The sequence below is a fragment of the Pollicipes pollicipes genome, unplaced genomic scaffold (genome assembly GCF_011947565.3).
Source record: "Pollicipes pollicipes isolate AB1234 unplaced genomic scaffold, Ppol_2.1 Scaffold_4740;HRSCAF=5597_pilon_pilon_pilon, whole genome shotgun sequence".
In the NCBI taxonomy this organism is placed as follows: domain Eukaryota; kingdom Metazoa; phylum Arthropoda; class Thecostraca; order Pollicipedomorpha; family Pollicipedidae; genus Pollicipes; species Pollicipes pollicipes.
The window spans coordinates 11,311,007-11,325,287 of record NW_023596545.1 but is presented as its reverse complement, the minus strand read 5'-3'; the positions used below and the strand labels follow the sequence as shown (position 1 = coordinate 11,325,287).

General features: G+C 53.9%; 1 protein-coding gene across 1 annotated transcript; it reads right to left on the bottom strand.

The window, feature by feature from the left end:
- Positions 1-1,650: 1,650 nt before the first annotated feature.
- LOC119099042 (methionine--tRNA ligase, mitochondrial) lies at positions 1,651-13,897 on the bottom strand. Its single transcript, XM_037222093.1, has 10 exons — positions 13,714-13,897; positions 10,491-10,768; positions 10,002-10,091; positions 7,731-7,869; positions 6,182-6,301; positions 4,975-5,101; positions 4,405-4,616; positions 3,844-3,937; positions 3,666-3,756; positions 1,651-1,719 (listed from the first exon to the last, which is right to left on the bottom strand). Exons 1-10 carry the CDS (start codon positions 13,754-13,756, stop codon positions 1,651-1,653), a joined length of 1,263 nt encoding a protein of 420 aa, XP_037077988.1. The 5' UTR covers positions 13,757-13,897.
- Positions 13,898-14,281: the final 384 nt, after the last annotated feature.

Below are 14,281 nucleotides of genomic sequence, written 5' to 3'. Positions count from 1 at the left end.
GCGGCCACTAAGGCTGGCTCCACAGGGTCACTTGCTCCGGCCCGACACGACTACCAAGTGGGGCTCGCCATGGTTACTAGGTCGCGACGCCGCCGCTGAAGCCACTTCAGGACCAGCAGAACTGGTGACCAGCGCAAGCCTGATGTGCCACTTGACCGGACCTCCAGGCCCAGACGAGTGACAGCTAGCTCAGACTCGGTTCGTTCACATGGCCGCACACGACTGGTCATCAGCCCAGCTCCGCCCGGTCATTGGGCCGCGCGGCACGTGGTTACTAGGCCACGCCCGAGCTGGGCGCTGTCCGTGGCGGCGCCGGCGGCGTCAGCGCAGCTTCTGGAAGAGGACCGCCGAGCCGTGACCGAGCTGGCCGCCCTCCGGACACGGCCGCTCGGCGTGCCGCCAGCCGCGCGCCTCCGGTCGCACGCCCAGCTTGTCTGCCGGAGCACGGGAGCGATCAGCGGCCGAGACAGGTCACAGCGCATCCCACTCCCAGTCAGAGGCCGCCGGCTGAACCCCAGCTGCTTCGTGAGCCCTTCACCGGCGCCTCGCGCCAGTCTGTGCGCAGGGTAGCTGCACCCGTCCGGGACGGATAGCGGGAGGTAGCGTCGGGGACACGGCAGTGCTTGGTGCGCTGAACAGGCCGCCAAGTCATCAGGTTGGCTGGGGCGGACAGCTCACAAACAAGGCCAAAGGCAAGCCGGACATTTGAGACATTCACGTTTGTGGAGAAGAAGAGCAATGGGTGCATCGACACCATGATCAGTCAAGCGTTGCAAAACACAGATCTCGGATTTGATAACATCTTGGCCGAGAGGGATAAACGCGACACCTAAGCGGCGATGATTGCGGGCCCACGGCGCGGTACTCTGTGTCATTCCCACCGTTGTAAAGGTCCGCTTGGCTCGGGGCCCAGGCCCTCCCAGCCACATCTCTTGAAACAGCAGGATATATGGTCACATTGGCCTTGTATCGGTCTTACTGGAACTGTCGTGCTGTTCTACACAACCTACCACGTGACGAAAGTTTGCAGGGTTGTGATCATGATGGAAGACAGGGGCGGTCAGCAAGTTACCGTGGTCGCGACTACCTGCACGTGCCAACGGTGAACATCTGTTGCATTGCACCGCCAACGACGCCAGCGATCGCTTACTTAAAGCCACCTGCATGTTCTACGGTCACTAACGTTACAGCGGCCTGATGGACACTGGGTGAACGGAAGCTGCCTCAGGTGGGAAGATTCCCTAAAGCAACTGGCATGTCCCACTTCAGTAAGCTCTCCCGTGCCAGTCATCGCAGTGGCAGACGTTCGCAGTAGGCTCTCTTTCACCAGCTTCTATAAGAGAAGACATATCGAACAAGACATTGCAAAATGGCCAGATGTGCCCGCATCACTAAGTTGACCGCTTCGCAAGATACTTAAGACAAAGCCTTCAGATGCCCTTCTGTTTCCGGGTTGACCTTCGAACCTGACCTCGAAACCCTCACAGCCCGGAACGTGTTGTCCAGTGGCAGATGGTTTGGTACCGGGCAGCGAACCGCCCACCATCGAGCGGCCAACACGAATACGGAACAGAATACAGTACAGAAACCGTACTCAGCGTCATCACCCACCACGTCCCGCGTGCCGTGGACGAAAGGCGAGTGTACGTGTTAGAGCTGCTTGATTTGTCCGAGTGCCACGATGACGCGTCGCACCGGAAACCGCTGGCACAGCTGGTGCTGTACGGCGTGGAGCGGGCGGTTCAGCGATTACCTGTGAGGTCACACTCAGCAAGTGCAGACGTTCTACAGTGAAGGTACCCTTTCAGACCAGACTTCTACAGTGAAGGCCTATACGGTCTGGGACGAAGCCAAATACAATCGACGCATTCCAGGGTTGATCCCTCAGCTGTATGCTGTCTGCCGTGTTCTCGGACGATCTGAGCCCATTTGTACCCGAATTCGTCCGTGTCGCACAGCTTACTGACAACACACAACGGCTCGTCAGCGGTACGCAGAGTGGCATGCCACCGACCTTTCGCCGCGCCGAGCAGGCCCCTGAACGCTTTCATAACTGGCTTTGTGCGAACATGAAGCTGAACACGACCAAAACCTAAGCTCGTGTACTCGATACGCCAGCCATGCTTAGAGGCTCGGTACCCTGTTTCCCTGAGTTTCTTCAGCGCCGTGATATCCGAACCCAGATTTGTGAAAAAAAAATGGGTTTTTATGGACGAACATGTCAGTTTTAAATTGCATGTGAATCAAATCACGTCCATATGCATCCTCATTGGTCTCGCGCATGCTAAATAAGCAGCATCGAACGCTGTTCTTGCAAACATTGTTCAGACTCGTCGCTCCCATCGTCTGATACTCTACATCGTTGCATGGCACGTGCAACGTCGCGCAATTTCACAGGTTGCTAAAAGCGAATGCTGAATTTCGGTGGCCGTGCGACCAGTGGCAGACGCAAACACCACCCCGTCAGTGAGGTTTTCAAACAACTTAACTGGCCTGACGCACACAGCCTTGTAAAGTATTATAATATACGCATGATCCATGCAGCCACGACAGGCAGACCTGAGCTAAACGCTTGCACCATCGGCAGCGCACCACAGCACCATGTATGAGACACGAGGTTCCATCCGACACGTATTACCCATAATGTTTATGGAGACAGGCCGTCGCCGTCTTTGCTACGGTCGAGTACAGGAGCGCGATGGGCCCGGGCTACTGTAAACTTGCGGGAATCTCACATACCATCTGAAGCGCCACTTGCTGTGTATGCAGCACGGTGATACGTGGTGCATGTACGAACACCGGTGTATGTTAAGTGAGTCCGAATTGCTCTGTGCGACCTGACCTACAAGTCCAAGCAAGGACGCTGCGTCTGCTACATCACAAAATACGGACGGAATTTCACCATTTTCTCACGATAAGCACGTACCTCGGAAAAACCGACGTTTTTTGTCAATGTTTTGCGTACGCACGCACATCATACGCACAGATCCGCCGCCTTTTCCATGGTCTGCGAATCCTGAATGGACTTCCGTCCATTATGACGACGATCATCCAGAATCTTGAACAAGTTACTTACCGAGGAGACGACCAGCCAACGAAGGGACCACGGGCTGAAGCAGAATTCCCGCCACCCGCAGCGTCTCCATGGCAACGGCCAGACAGCTGTGAAGCTCTGCTTCTCTCTCCGGTTGTTTCCGCAGCACCCACGGCTCTTTCAGTTGTACAAACTGCAACCAACTGAAGGTGAGGACCAGCCATTGCTGCCGATAGGTGGAGATGCACAGAGCGGTCGGACGAGGTCATCTACTGTAGGTCCTACGGACCCATGTTGCATTATGTATCGAGCAGAAAGCGGAGGCATCAAGATGAACAAGATCGGTACACACTGCTAAGCACTGCCAAATTCAATTATGTCCCACAGGCGAAAAGCAGCAACAAGCATCTTCCACCCTAATCTCACTCTGAAAAGCGTTTTCCAGTCCCCAATTACAGGCAAAATATCATTCAAACACCGAAACAAAAATCTGAATCACTCAAGGGGCCCACTGTACGCAAAAAATCACCACTCGTAACGGCTATGCTCGCCACGGTAGACTGGACCTCTCCTGCCTACGTCTCCGTATTGAGCCGGCCGCACGCCCCCGACAACTGAGCCCGGCGCCCACCTGATTGGCGCTCCGCAGCGCGGCCTGCACCGCCTCCAGGCCGCGGTAGAAGCAGAACTCGTCGTACGCCTCGCCGACCGCTGCCGGTAGGCTGGCTACCGTCTGCAGCAGCAGGTCAGCCTCCGGACCGCCGGCCCCGCCCGCGGCAGCGGCGGCGGACCGGCGCTGCTGGCCGGGGTTGACGGCCGCCGCCGCGCAGCGGCCCAGCAGGTTGCCCAGCGTGTCGGCCAGCTCGGCGTTCAGCAGGTTGGCGGCCTTCTTACGGCTGAAGTCTGCGGCAGGGGTGACGGCCGCCGGTCGACGGATGGCAGGTGGCGAGCGGCGCCAGACGAGTGGCACATGCGTCGGGCCCGATCACTAGCTGCCAACTTATTCATTGCACGAGTCGACGATTGCACTGTGTTCAGTACGCGGCGATTTCTATTCGTGACCCACCGCGCCAGAGTGACGTTCGTCCCCAGTGACCGACTCCCTCCCCACCCCTTCAACAGACGCATTGCAAAAGCAATGCAGGTGACACCGTGGTGAACCCAAGTCTCACGACCATGAAGCTGTCGCCTCACAGCACCTGAAAGTTTTACACCCACTGCCGTCCTAATGCGTCGCCCGCGCCAGCCAGGAGTGTCTCCTGCATCTGTCCGGCTGTGGCCCCTGCCGACTCACTACCGTCCTCATGCGTCGCCCGTGCCAGCCAGGAGTGTCTCCTGCATCTGTCCGGCTGCGGCCCCTGCCGACTCACTGCCGTCGGAGTGTGGCACGCCCTCGCGCAGCAGGAAGTAGCGCAGCCCATCGGCCGTGTAGGTGCGCAGCGCCTCGTCCGCCGACACGACGTTGCCGAGGGACTTGGACATCTTGACGCCGTCGACGGTCCAGTGGCTGTGACAGAGCAGGAGGCGCGGCGGCGCCAGGCCCGCCGCCAGCAGCAGCGCCGGCCAGTACACGCCGTGGAACCTGCGGCCGGCCGGGCGGACGCCGTCACCTCGCCGGGCCCGCGACCGCGCTCTCCGGCGACCGGCCGCGACAGGGCCGGCCTCAGCGCCGGCGGCCGGACCACGCGCCGGTCGCGCCGTAGGTACACCGGTGCAGGGCGCGCGTGCTAAAAGCTGGTGGGAAGCCACCAGACTGAGGAGCGATCGATGTCGTAACGATGAAGTTAACCGACGGGACGGAGTTAACCCCGGCTGCGCAAAAACACGAGACAGTCTGTAGGAACGCGGTTTTATAGATATTCCCCGCGGCGCAGGCCCCCGAGAGGCGACTCAAGTTCAAAGCCTTCACCGATCAAAGCAAGTCGGACGGGACAACTCACTTGAGAATGTCCTTGCCGATCACTTGACAGTCCGGGGGCCAGCGCTCCAGCTGTCCGGGGTACCCGCTGGCGGTCAGGTAATTGACCAGGGCGTCCAACCACACATACACCACCTGCTGGTCATCTCCTGAAACACGCCCGCCACCTCCTGGTCGTCACCCGAGCGTGGTCAGCCGTTCGCGCGGTCGATACTGACTGGCCATCGCCGGAAGTCAAGATGACGCCGTGACGTGTGCAAAGGGGTGCACGGCGACACGCGCGGTGCACGGCTCTGCCCGCGATGTTGCTCACACACAACAAACAGGCAACACGGCGAGACCGTTAACAGGTGGCATAGCTGCGACGGACCGTCACAGTCCGTGTCTCTGGGCCGGCCCTGGTGGGTCACTACGGGCCACGTCTTCGGGCCGCAGGAGGGTAGCAACATCTGGCTGCTTCCTCGCAGCCAGATGCCCCCTCCCCCGCCCCCCCCTCCACAGCTGAGTTTGCCCGGGTTCACGTCAAACCGGCGGCAACAACGAAGCAGCGTGTACACGCAATGCACTGAAGCTGTGCAGTGCTGGTCGCCGGTGCGTTGTTGGGGCTAGCCTGTGTACCCGCCGGTGGGTCGTCCCCCCACCATCTGAGTCCGGCCCGGTGCGTTGCCGGGGCTAGCCTGTGTACCCGCCGGTGGGTCGTCCCCCACCATCTGAGTCCGGCCCGGTGCGTTGCCGGGGCTAGCCGGTGTCTCCGCCGGTGGGTCGTCCCCCCACCATCTGAGTCCGGCGGTGTTCGCCGTTCGAGCGAAGGTCATATGGGTAACATGGCATGAAAAATGGTGTGACGAAGAATCACGCTGAGCCCATCGATGCCTGACTTTACCTAGGAACATCTACCACGATACAAAGACCTATTATCAACGTCATCACGTTAACTGGGCATTTTGTTCATGCCTCCATAGGCATGTCTGTGTTTTAATCCTGTCAATATGCTATGCACGTTAAGTAAGTAAAACTAGAACATATCTGCAAAAGTGTGCGGTGCTTTAAACGTCACGGCGTAACCCCATGACTGTTGCACAAATGTTTGCAGCGATACAGTTGTTATCGCTCGAGCTGTCACTGCAACCACAACAGAAAGCTGCTATTCGGGCGCGGGAGCCCACGTCGCCCGGTGGCTGACCTGGCACCGGCCTGATGACGGACCTGGCACGGGACCGTTGACTGACCTGGCACTGGCACGCCCCAGTCGAGTCGGCTGACCGGCCTGGAGACGGACAGGTCGGGCAGGTCGGCCTCCAGCCAGCTCTCCAACAGACGGCCGAACTTGGCAGGACGCACGTCCAGATCTGGGGCAGGTGCAGCGGTCACCATCGAGAGGGTACGTCCGCTCACTCCCACCGGTCCAATACACTGGGGCAGGCACAGCGGTCACCACCGAGAGGGCACGCCCGCCCACTCCCACCGGCCCAATGCATTGGGGCAGGCACAGCGGCCACCATCGAGAGGGTCCATGGTGACGCTCACTGGACCCGCTGTCGGTGTCATATGTTTTCATTATCGCCGCTCACTTGTCCTCTCCTGACAACCAGCGTTGTCAAGAGGACAAATGAAATGCTTGAGCAAGCAGGCCAACAACGCATCCCTAGCAGGGAAATGGCGCTGGCACAAAAATGCATTGATATTAAGCTATGAGAAGAAGAGTACGAGTTATCAAAATAATTTTATAAATCCTGATATACGACTGCAATGATCGTAAGGTTCACGATATTCTGATCCGGCCTTGAACTTTTGCACACAAAGTACTCTACCAGACCCCGCGATCCATCGCCTGTGTTTTCTGATTATTCTGACGTACTTGGCACTTCTGGTCTTCGAGCCACTAATCATCTTTCTCGTGTTTATTCTTCCAATTTTACAAATAGTCCACTTAGCAACTGCTTCTGAGTTTGATTACTGGGAGCGCGTTTTGCCTTCCTGTCTTCAAACGTTCTCGTGCGCGGTGCTTACGTAACAGATATATTATGAACCTGTGAAAACGCCTTCTGACCCAATTAGGCCAGTGTGTTCCTGGCGCTAGACTGGCGCATGCACGTAGTCTCAGGACGGCGGTCTGACCGCCAAACGCGCGTCACGCCAGACTTTTCCGGTGGGTCTGGTACATCTAGATGCACTGATAGTCTGCCTTGTATTTAATGTGTTGATATAATGCAGAGACTTATGGCATCGCTTTCCTTTTGCTCTGAAGTAGTGGACTGAGAACACTTGGAGTCTTCATATTCATCATTTCTCTTCTCTTTCCCCCCAAAATAAATCATGATCCAGATTATAATTGAGTTATTGTATAAAGACAGAGAGGAAACTTTTTTAAGCAAGTCTCCGCGAGATGCATGGATCGTAACAGGAGCAAGTATCACCTACAAGATAACAGCCTCCTACCCGAATTTTCTCCCCATTCAAGAGGTTCTGACTGCATCGTCCGAATTAACACAAGATTTATGAAGAAAAGGCCACAATGGTCAACTTTTACCAAATGGTAAACATCAGTATATTGATGCCTGAGCTACCAAGAACAGGCCGAACGAGACCAAGTCATCACCAACGAACTGGTTCTGATGTGACTAGAAGCCGATTGGCTAGGTCTACTAGCTTTCGCTCGCATCATCACAGATCCCGCGAAACTACTCGCCCAATGTATGGGGACCATAATGTCACAAAGGCATGACCACGACCCCATCAGGCTTCTCTCCACGTGACTTCACAGATCAGCGCACTTACGGTTTCTCACCCAGTGTCGAAGGTCGTCTCGCATACGGGACATGGGGAAGACGTAGTTCTCCTCCTCTGCCCACGTGACCACGTGACCTGATTCTGATGATATGGCCACCTTCTTGCCATCCCGCACCTCTTCTGTCACCTAAAACATGCAGCGTTATGTGACGAGTTACTTCGGAAATCTTTCGTCCACACGGCACCGCAAGAACACATTTTCAGAAGAAAGAAAAATACTGTCTTGCAGTCAATTCCAAAGTTAAATGACCGCATTCGCCCAACCTCAGAACGCCTGCAAATGAAGTCACTTCAGTTTTGATCGACAATGCTAACTTAAGTGCTGAAAGGATGAATGTTGCGTTGGACAATGAGGTTGACCACCATGCATTCTAAAATTGGTAAGGCTAAGTCTACAAAATTACTACTTAATATATGCATTCAACACCCTTTCCTCATCTTTCAGTTCTAAAAATATATGGGGCGTGGTGTGGTCTAATGCATTTCGATAAGCTGAGACCAAAGACGACCGTCAACGTTCAATTTCAAAAAAAGATTACCCGCCCTCACCCAAGTTCGACGTAACACGAACTTCACGTGTTTCTGCCCAGGGCGTACATAGCATTCGTGAGTCACGTAAGTGATACCGAATACCAAAAATTAGCTACTTGTCTTCTTTTCCACGTGCAACACAGCGCGCTGCCATATGGAGTAGTCCTGCAATGTTGGTTACAAGCTATAGTAGACACGGACCTTGACGGTCTAGATGGTGCTAGCGTCGCACGCGCTACGGTTGGGTGAACCAATGGCCGTTGCTGGTGCTGCGCCAATGTCTGGCTATTTCGTGCCTCATGTACTGCGAGACGAAAAAAATGAATTTTGTTTGACCTCAAGTTGAAATACCAACATACGCGCCTGGCCAACAATATGTTTGCTAATAATGCCACTAAACGGTCGCTGGTATGGCAGCTCCGGTTTCTTCTCATACATTAAGAGCATTGTTTCGAGCAAACTATTTCGCGCAAGCACGACTGAACGCCACACAAAGTACAGTGCCGAACCAGCGTGCCTTCTCGGCTACCGACACACTTTTGAAGCGTGGTGTCTCCATGCACGTCTCCATTCTCCTCCGCGTTATCCTCAAACCCATACGTCACACTAGCGTGCCGTTTCGGTACTGACGTACGTACTGCTAATGTCTGGTGTGCTGTGCCACACCCAATCCACGGAGCGGGCTGCCAAGATGGCCACGCAGTGACCACCCCCGTGACCAGTGTTGTCTTTTTAGATTCAATCAAACGTTTTGAATGGATGGAGTTCTGGGGTCAAAGTTCAAGCTAAGCGTTGCCTGTTGTGCGAGCCCTTTCCCCATTATCCGACCACAGAATTCCAGGCTACCGGCAGAATTTGGCGGCCAAAGTTTAACGCGTCGCAATACCCGGCACGGTCCGTCCTGCGCTCTAACGCCCCTGCTCATTTGCCCAGCCGCTGCCGCCGGCCGCAGGCTATACCCGCCAGGGATACATAAGAGCGCATCGAACGACTCACACCCACGCCGCCACGGGTGAACGGATCGGAAGGCAGGCGCCCTAACCAACTGAGATCGGTGTTTGCCGCTGTCGTGGCATCGCTCTCAATAGGAGCGCGCTGCATGAGCGCCCTGAGCGCAGTTGCTGCGACTCGTGCGACGGAGCACACTGCGCGTTGGTAATTGCACTGCTAAATTTGCGTGGCGTTATGTCGTGCTTGTTTGACATGTACTGCTCGACAATGCAGCTTTGGTAAGACGCGTATCTCGTAGTTCCGGCTTTAGATACGAAACCAGTCTCCTCTATTTTTCCGTCTCAAAATACATGGAGCACGAGATAGCCAGACACTGGCACAGTACCGGTCGTGGTCAATGGTTTACCCAACCGCGAAGCGCGCGACGCTGGCGCCATCTAGTCAGTGAAGATCCATGCCTACTGACTTCTTACCGATATTGCAGGACTACTCACCATGATAGTGTGCTGTGTTTCACATGGAGAGGAAAGCAAGTAGTTGCTTATTCATCTTCAATATCACTTATCTCACTCACAAATGCCATATACACTGGGGCCGACACACGCAAAGTTCACATTACGTTGAAAATGTGCAAGGGTCAGGGCGGGTAATATTTTTTATTGAATGCTGAACCACATCAGACAACGCCACGTCCTCGGATTTTCAGAGAAAAAAAAACAATTGAAAGCGAACCTTCGTACCATTCCGGAGCCAAATATAAACAGAGCAGTAACCAACCTGAGAAGGCGTAAGAAACGACTCATCAGGAACACTGTACCAGCCAGTGTAGCTGCCCTTCTGGATATACCCTCTTGAATCCAGAAGCCTCTGAAACACAACACACATACTAACACACAGCATATTGCCTTTTGCTTAGCAGTGTTTCAACTACAACAGATTACATCACATTAATAAAAAATCCTGTTGCAACACATCATACGAATGACCACCTGTTGTTCCGACCAGTGTCATTAGCACTGCAGTGCACCACGGTAGTGCGACATCACCATGAACAGCAGGATACCATGGGTAAAGTTCGGTTGGCGCCCTTGGATGAGCACATTGCAATCGAACCACAGGAATAAAAACACACAGATGCAGCGTCTTACTGCCTGACGGTGCCCAAAACCAGTTGGCCGTTATTTCAACAGGCGGGCCGCTTCCCCGGCGTCGCTGCACTTGGGGCCACGATTCTGGTCGGTGGGGAGGAGGTCGGACTCGACATACCCAGAAGTGCTGGACGGCGTGCGCGTGGTCCGGGTCCGTGGTGCGCACGTAGCGCGCGTACTGCACGTCGGCCGCCTCGAAGGCGCGCCGGAACTGCAGCGACACGCGCTGGCAGAGGGTGGCTGGTGGCAGGCCGGCGGCGGCCGCCGCCTGGCGCACCTTCTGGCCATGCTCGTCCGTGCCGGTGCTGAGCAGCGCGCCCCGGCCGCGCCGCAGCGCCGCGTACCGGGCGGCCGCGTCCGCCAGCACCGCCGAGTACACATGGCCTAGGTGCGGTGCTGGAACGGGCCCGGCCGTGAGCTAACGGGGAGGCAGGACCCAGGTCCGGCAACAGGACGCCGCTCTGACAGGGGTTCGGCCGTGAGCTAACGAGGGGGCGGGGCCCAGGTCCAGCAACAGGACGCCGCTCTGACAGGGGTCCGGCAGTGAGCTAAAGAGGGGGCAGGACCCAGGTCCGGCAACAGGACGCCGCTCTGACAGGGATCCGGCAGTGAGCTAAAGAGGGGTCAGGACCCAGGTCCAGAAACAGGACGCCGCTCTGACAGGGGTCCGGCAGTGAGCTAAAGAGGGGACGGGACTCAGTCCAGCAACAGGACGCTGCCTCTGACAGAAATGACGTGTCTCCTGACTTGCAAACCCAAAGATGACATTTATTTAAATGGAAAAGCAGCTTTGGCTGGAACATATGGTAAAATGGCACATAAAATGTAATTGCATATTTGATGGAACTGGGTTGGATATAATCGGAACTTTGATGAAATTTGATCTGCAACTAATGGAACACTACAATGAATACATACCCTGTGCCAATGACCAGTTCTGAACTCTGCTGCTAGTCACTCTGATTCTGAACTTTGGCAGCATGGTAAAGAAGTCTTATTAAGGAGCCACAACTTGCATACTTACCAGTGTCATCTTAAGCAACCCATCACGCAGGCAACAGGCAGTTCCCAGCCCCTCATCCCCTGTCTCCGCATGATTGTCAAGTAGGTGATTGCATAGGTATGTAGGCAGTTACCAGCATAGGCACGAGTCATGCTGCAAAATGTGTCGGATCTTGACAAGATCCTGTTAGGGCAGTGTTTGGGCAACAATTTATATTTTGGGCAGGTTTTGAAATTGGGGCCTGGAATTCGTTCCTTGGGGCAGGTTAAGTTATTTCATGGCAGCTCATGGTACGATCACAGCAAAAATGGAGTCCTTTCGCGCTTCAGCCCGCCTTGCTTCTCGGAGGTCAATTCTGGGGCCTGGACTGACGCAGCACAAAGCTGCTGTGTGAAACAGTCCTGACCGAGCCACAGAAAGGTCAGAGGACAATGGTCAGAGGGAACGGAGGAGTGGTTGATGACCGGCCCATTCCTTCGATGATGCAGCGGTGAAGCTGGACCGCAATCGAAGTGCTCTGAAGAGGCTGTTGTGCGCTCGGTTCTGTTTGCACGTCAGGCACGTGGGTGACGAGCAGACACCGCCAATTGGCAGAAGTAGACAAGATATCCGAAACAAAACCCAGAGATCGCTGCAGCATTTCATTTTGTTGTTTGTACGATTTAGTTCCAGCCTCTCGATTGGACAAATGCCTGGGATCGACGCCCACGCCACATGGTACCGGTTGCGTAGTCCTGGCACCACCATCCGATCGTGAAACTTCGGGTCGACATAATCTTACGGAGAAAGCTCACCGTGCCTTACAGTGCTTGGCACTGGCTTGGCACAGTGCTTGGCACCACCGTACAGTGCGTGGCACTGTACGTCCTGTCCTGAGGGCAGGACCCTCCGGCGCCACTTGACCTTTCCCGCACCTGCTGTTACAGTCAGGAGCTCATGCCAGCCCGGGCCAAATCATGAGCATATGAACCAACTCGACTCCCCGCTACCAGTACGTGAACCAGAAAGCAGATGCTCTAACCAACTGAGCTGTTGGCAAAACTGCAGATTGAATGCAAGAGAAATATCAGCTGTTACTTTCGCGGGCAAGCTTAAGCCTTTGTGGGAAAGCAACATTGGCACCTCTAGAAAAAGAACACTAAATTCTGAATTAAAAACCAGAAAGTGTAATATTGCCTTTTTGTTGACAATGACATCTAACTTCCATTTGGGAAATATGACTGCACCAGCACAATCAATGTTTTAGTATATGGACGGATTTTGTGTCCCACAGGTCAGAACACGAGACTCAAATAGGATTTCTGAAGCACTCAGAAGGCTATGATGTGAGGTGCATCTCAATATTGAGCCCCAGTCAACTAAAGTACATGACTAGCTGTGCCTGTATATGATTTCAATGCTAAAGAGTTGTTCATCTTAAAGCAAAATGTTGCATGCAAAGACCTCAGTGCGGCAGTGGTCTAGTCATTCTTTACGCACTGAGGTCAGAAACGGTTTAAAACGTCAAATGGATAGTCTGATTTTGTTGCGCTCTCTTGCTCTGCATTCTGCATGTCATTTTGTTCACACATGTGTTAATGACCTTCCCAAATGCTGATGCAGCCTGCCAAAAATTTAACTGAATTGTTGCTATTCCCTTTTACAGTTCATCTTCACAGCTTACTTTGTAAGAGCACCTCAATTTTGATTCACCGCCTCGTGGCAGGGAAGGTCCAGGCCACTTCATGCCCTAATTATTTAGCCGGTTGGAATGGACAGTAGCAGACAGCACAGGGTGCCCTAAAAAGTCAAGGCGAAGTCAGATGATCCAACTCCTAAGCCCTAGGATCCCCTGACGTAGGTAAAAAGTCAAGGTGAAGTCAGAGGATCCAACTCCTGTGCCCTGGGATCCTCTGACGTAAGTCAGAGGATCGGAGGATCCTAGGGTAAGACGGGCGGTGCCAAGCATTGTGGCATATCAAGATTTTTTCGTGATGTTGGGGCTCACAAATTAGGTACCACTTAGCATGAACACTGATCCCACAAAAATATCAAATCAAAAGGTAAGGACAAAAATTTTAAAACAGGCTGACCGCCATGCAACAGTGAGAAAATGTTATCTGGGTGGTCAGGATGAGTGGAAAAAACATGAGTTTGGTGATAAAAATGTGCTAGTTTAGAAAAATGCCTCCAGCTTGCATCCATTTCCTGACATTTCAGACAGCCCAAAGGTTGAGTGACTTGCATTTACGGTAAAGGTTGGGGAGTTCTAGTTGGCAACCCACACCATCCAGACAACGCTCTCGTAGCCGGGGAAGACAGCACAACACGCATACATGTGGTAAGTTGGAGTTTGTACCTGCATTCACGTAAAATATAGGCGTCGTCACAAAGTATTTCATATCAACAGGTGGTAAACTCCTTTCAAAGCAGTTGGGCTGAACCCTAAGCAAACCGCACACCCCTGCCGCGCACACCCTTCCACCCACTATAAATGTGAGGAGGTAGGGGATTCCCAAAGTTGTATTTATTCATCCGGCCTGTGACACGCCACCCGATCGTGCTATCCAAAGCTCTCGAGGCCCGGCTGTGTGCAGTCCTTGACCTCGTCAAATGACGCAAAATCGCCATAATTGCAACGCAACCATATACTATAACGGAAAACCTTTGCCTGCTTCCAAATAGGCAAAAGAAAAATGCAGATTTATGGCTACCAGCTTGAATAAATGATGCGAATAAATCCATTAACTTCATCATTTTCATCTTAAAATATCTTCAATCTAATACAGAAGAGTTGTCTTATCGAAAATGCATGCTGTGCGACCAGGTAATCGTACAGCATTCTGCCGCCGCAAATGTTTTCCCTCGTGTTTTCATCACGCTGTCAATGGTTCTGTTGTGAACGCAGATACCAGGGCATTAGGACA

Coding starts and splice junctions, on each gene's coding strand:
- LOC119099042 (XM_037222093.1), bottom strand. CDS start 13,756: ATGAAATACTTTGTGACGACGCCTATATTTTACGTGAATGCAG. Junction 6,302..7,730: donor TCGACACTGGGTGAGAAACC/GTAAGTGCGCTG, acceptor CACCTGCCCCAG/ATCTGGACGTGCGTCCTGCC. Junction 3,938..4,404: donor CGTGCCACACTCCGACGGCA/GTGAGTCGGCAG, acceptor CCCCTGCCGCAG/ACTTCAGCCGTAAGAAGGCC.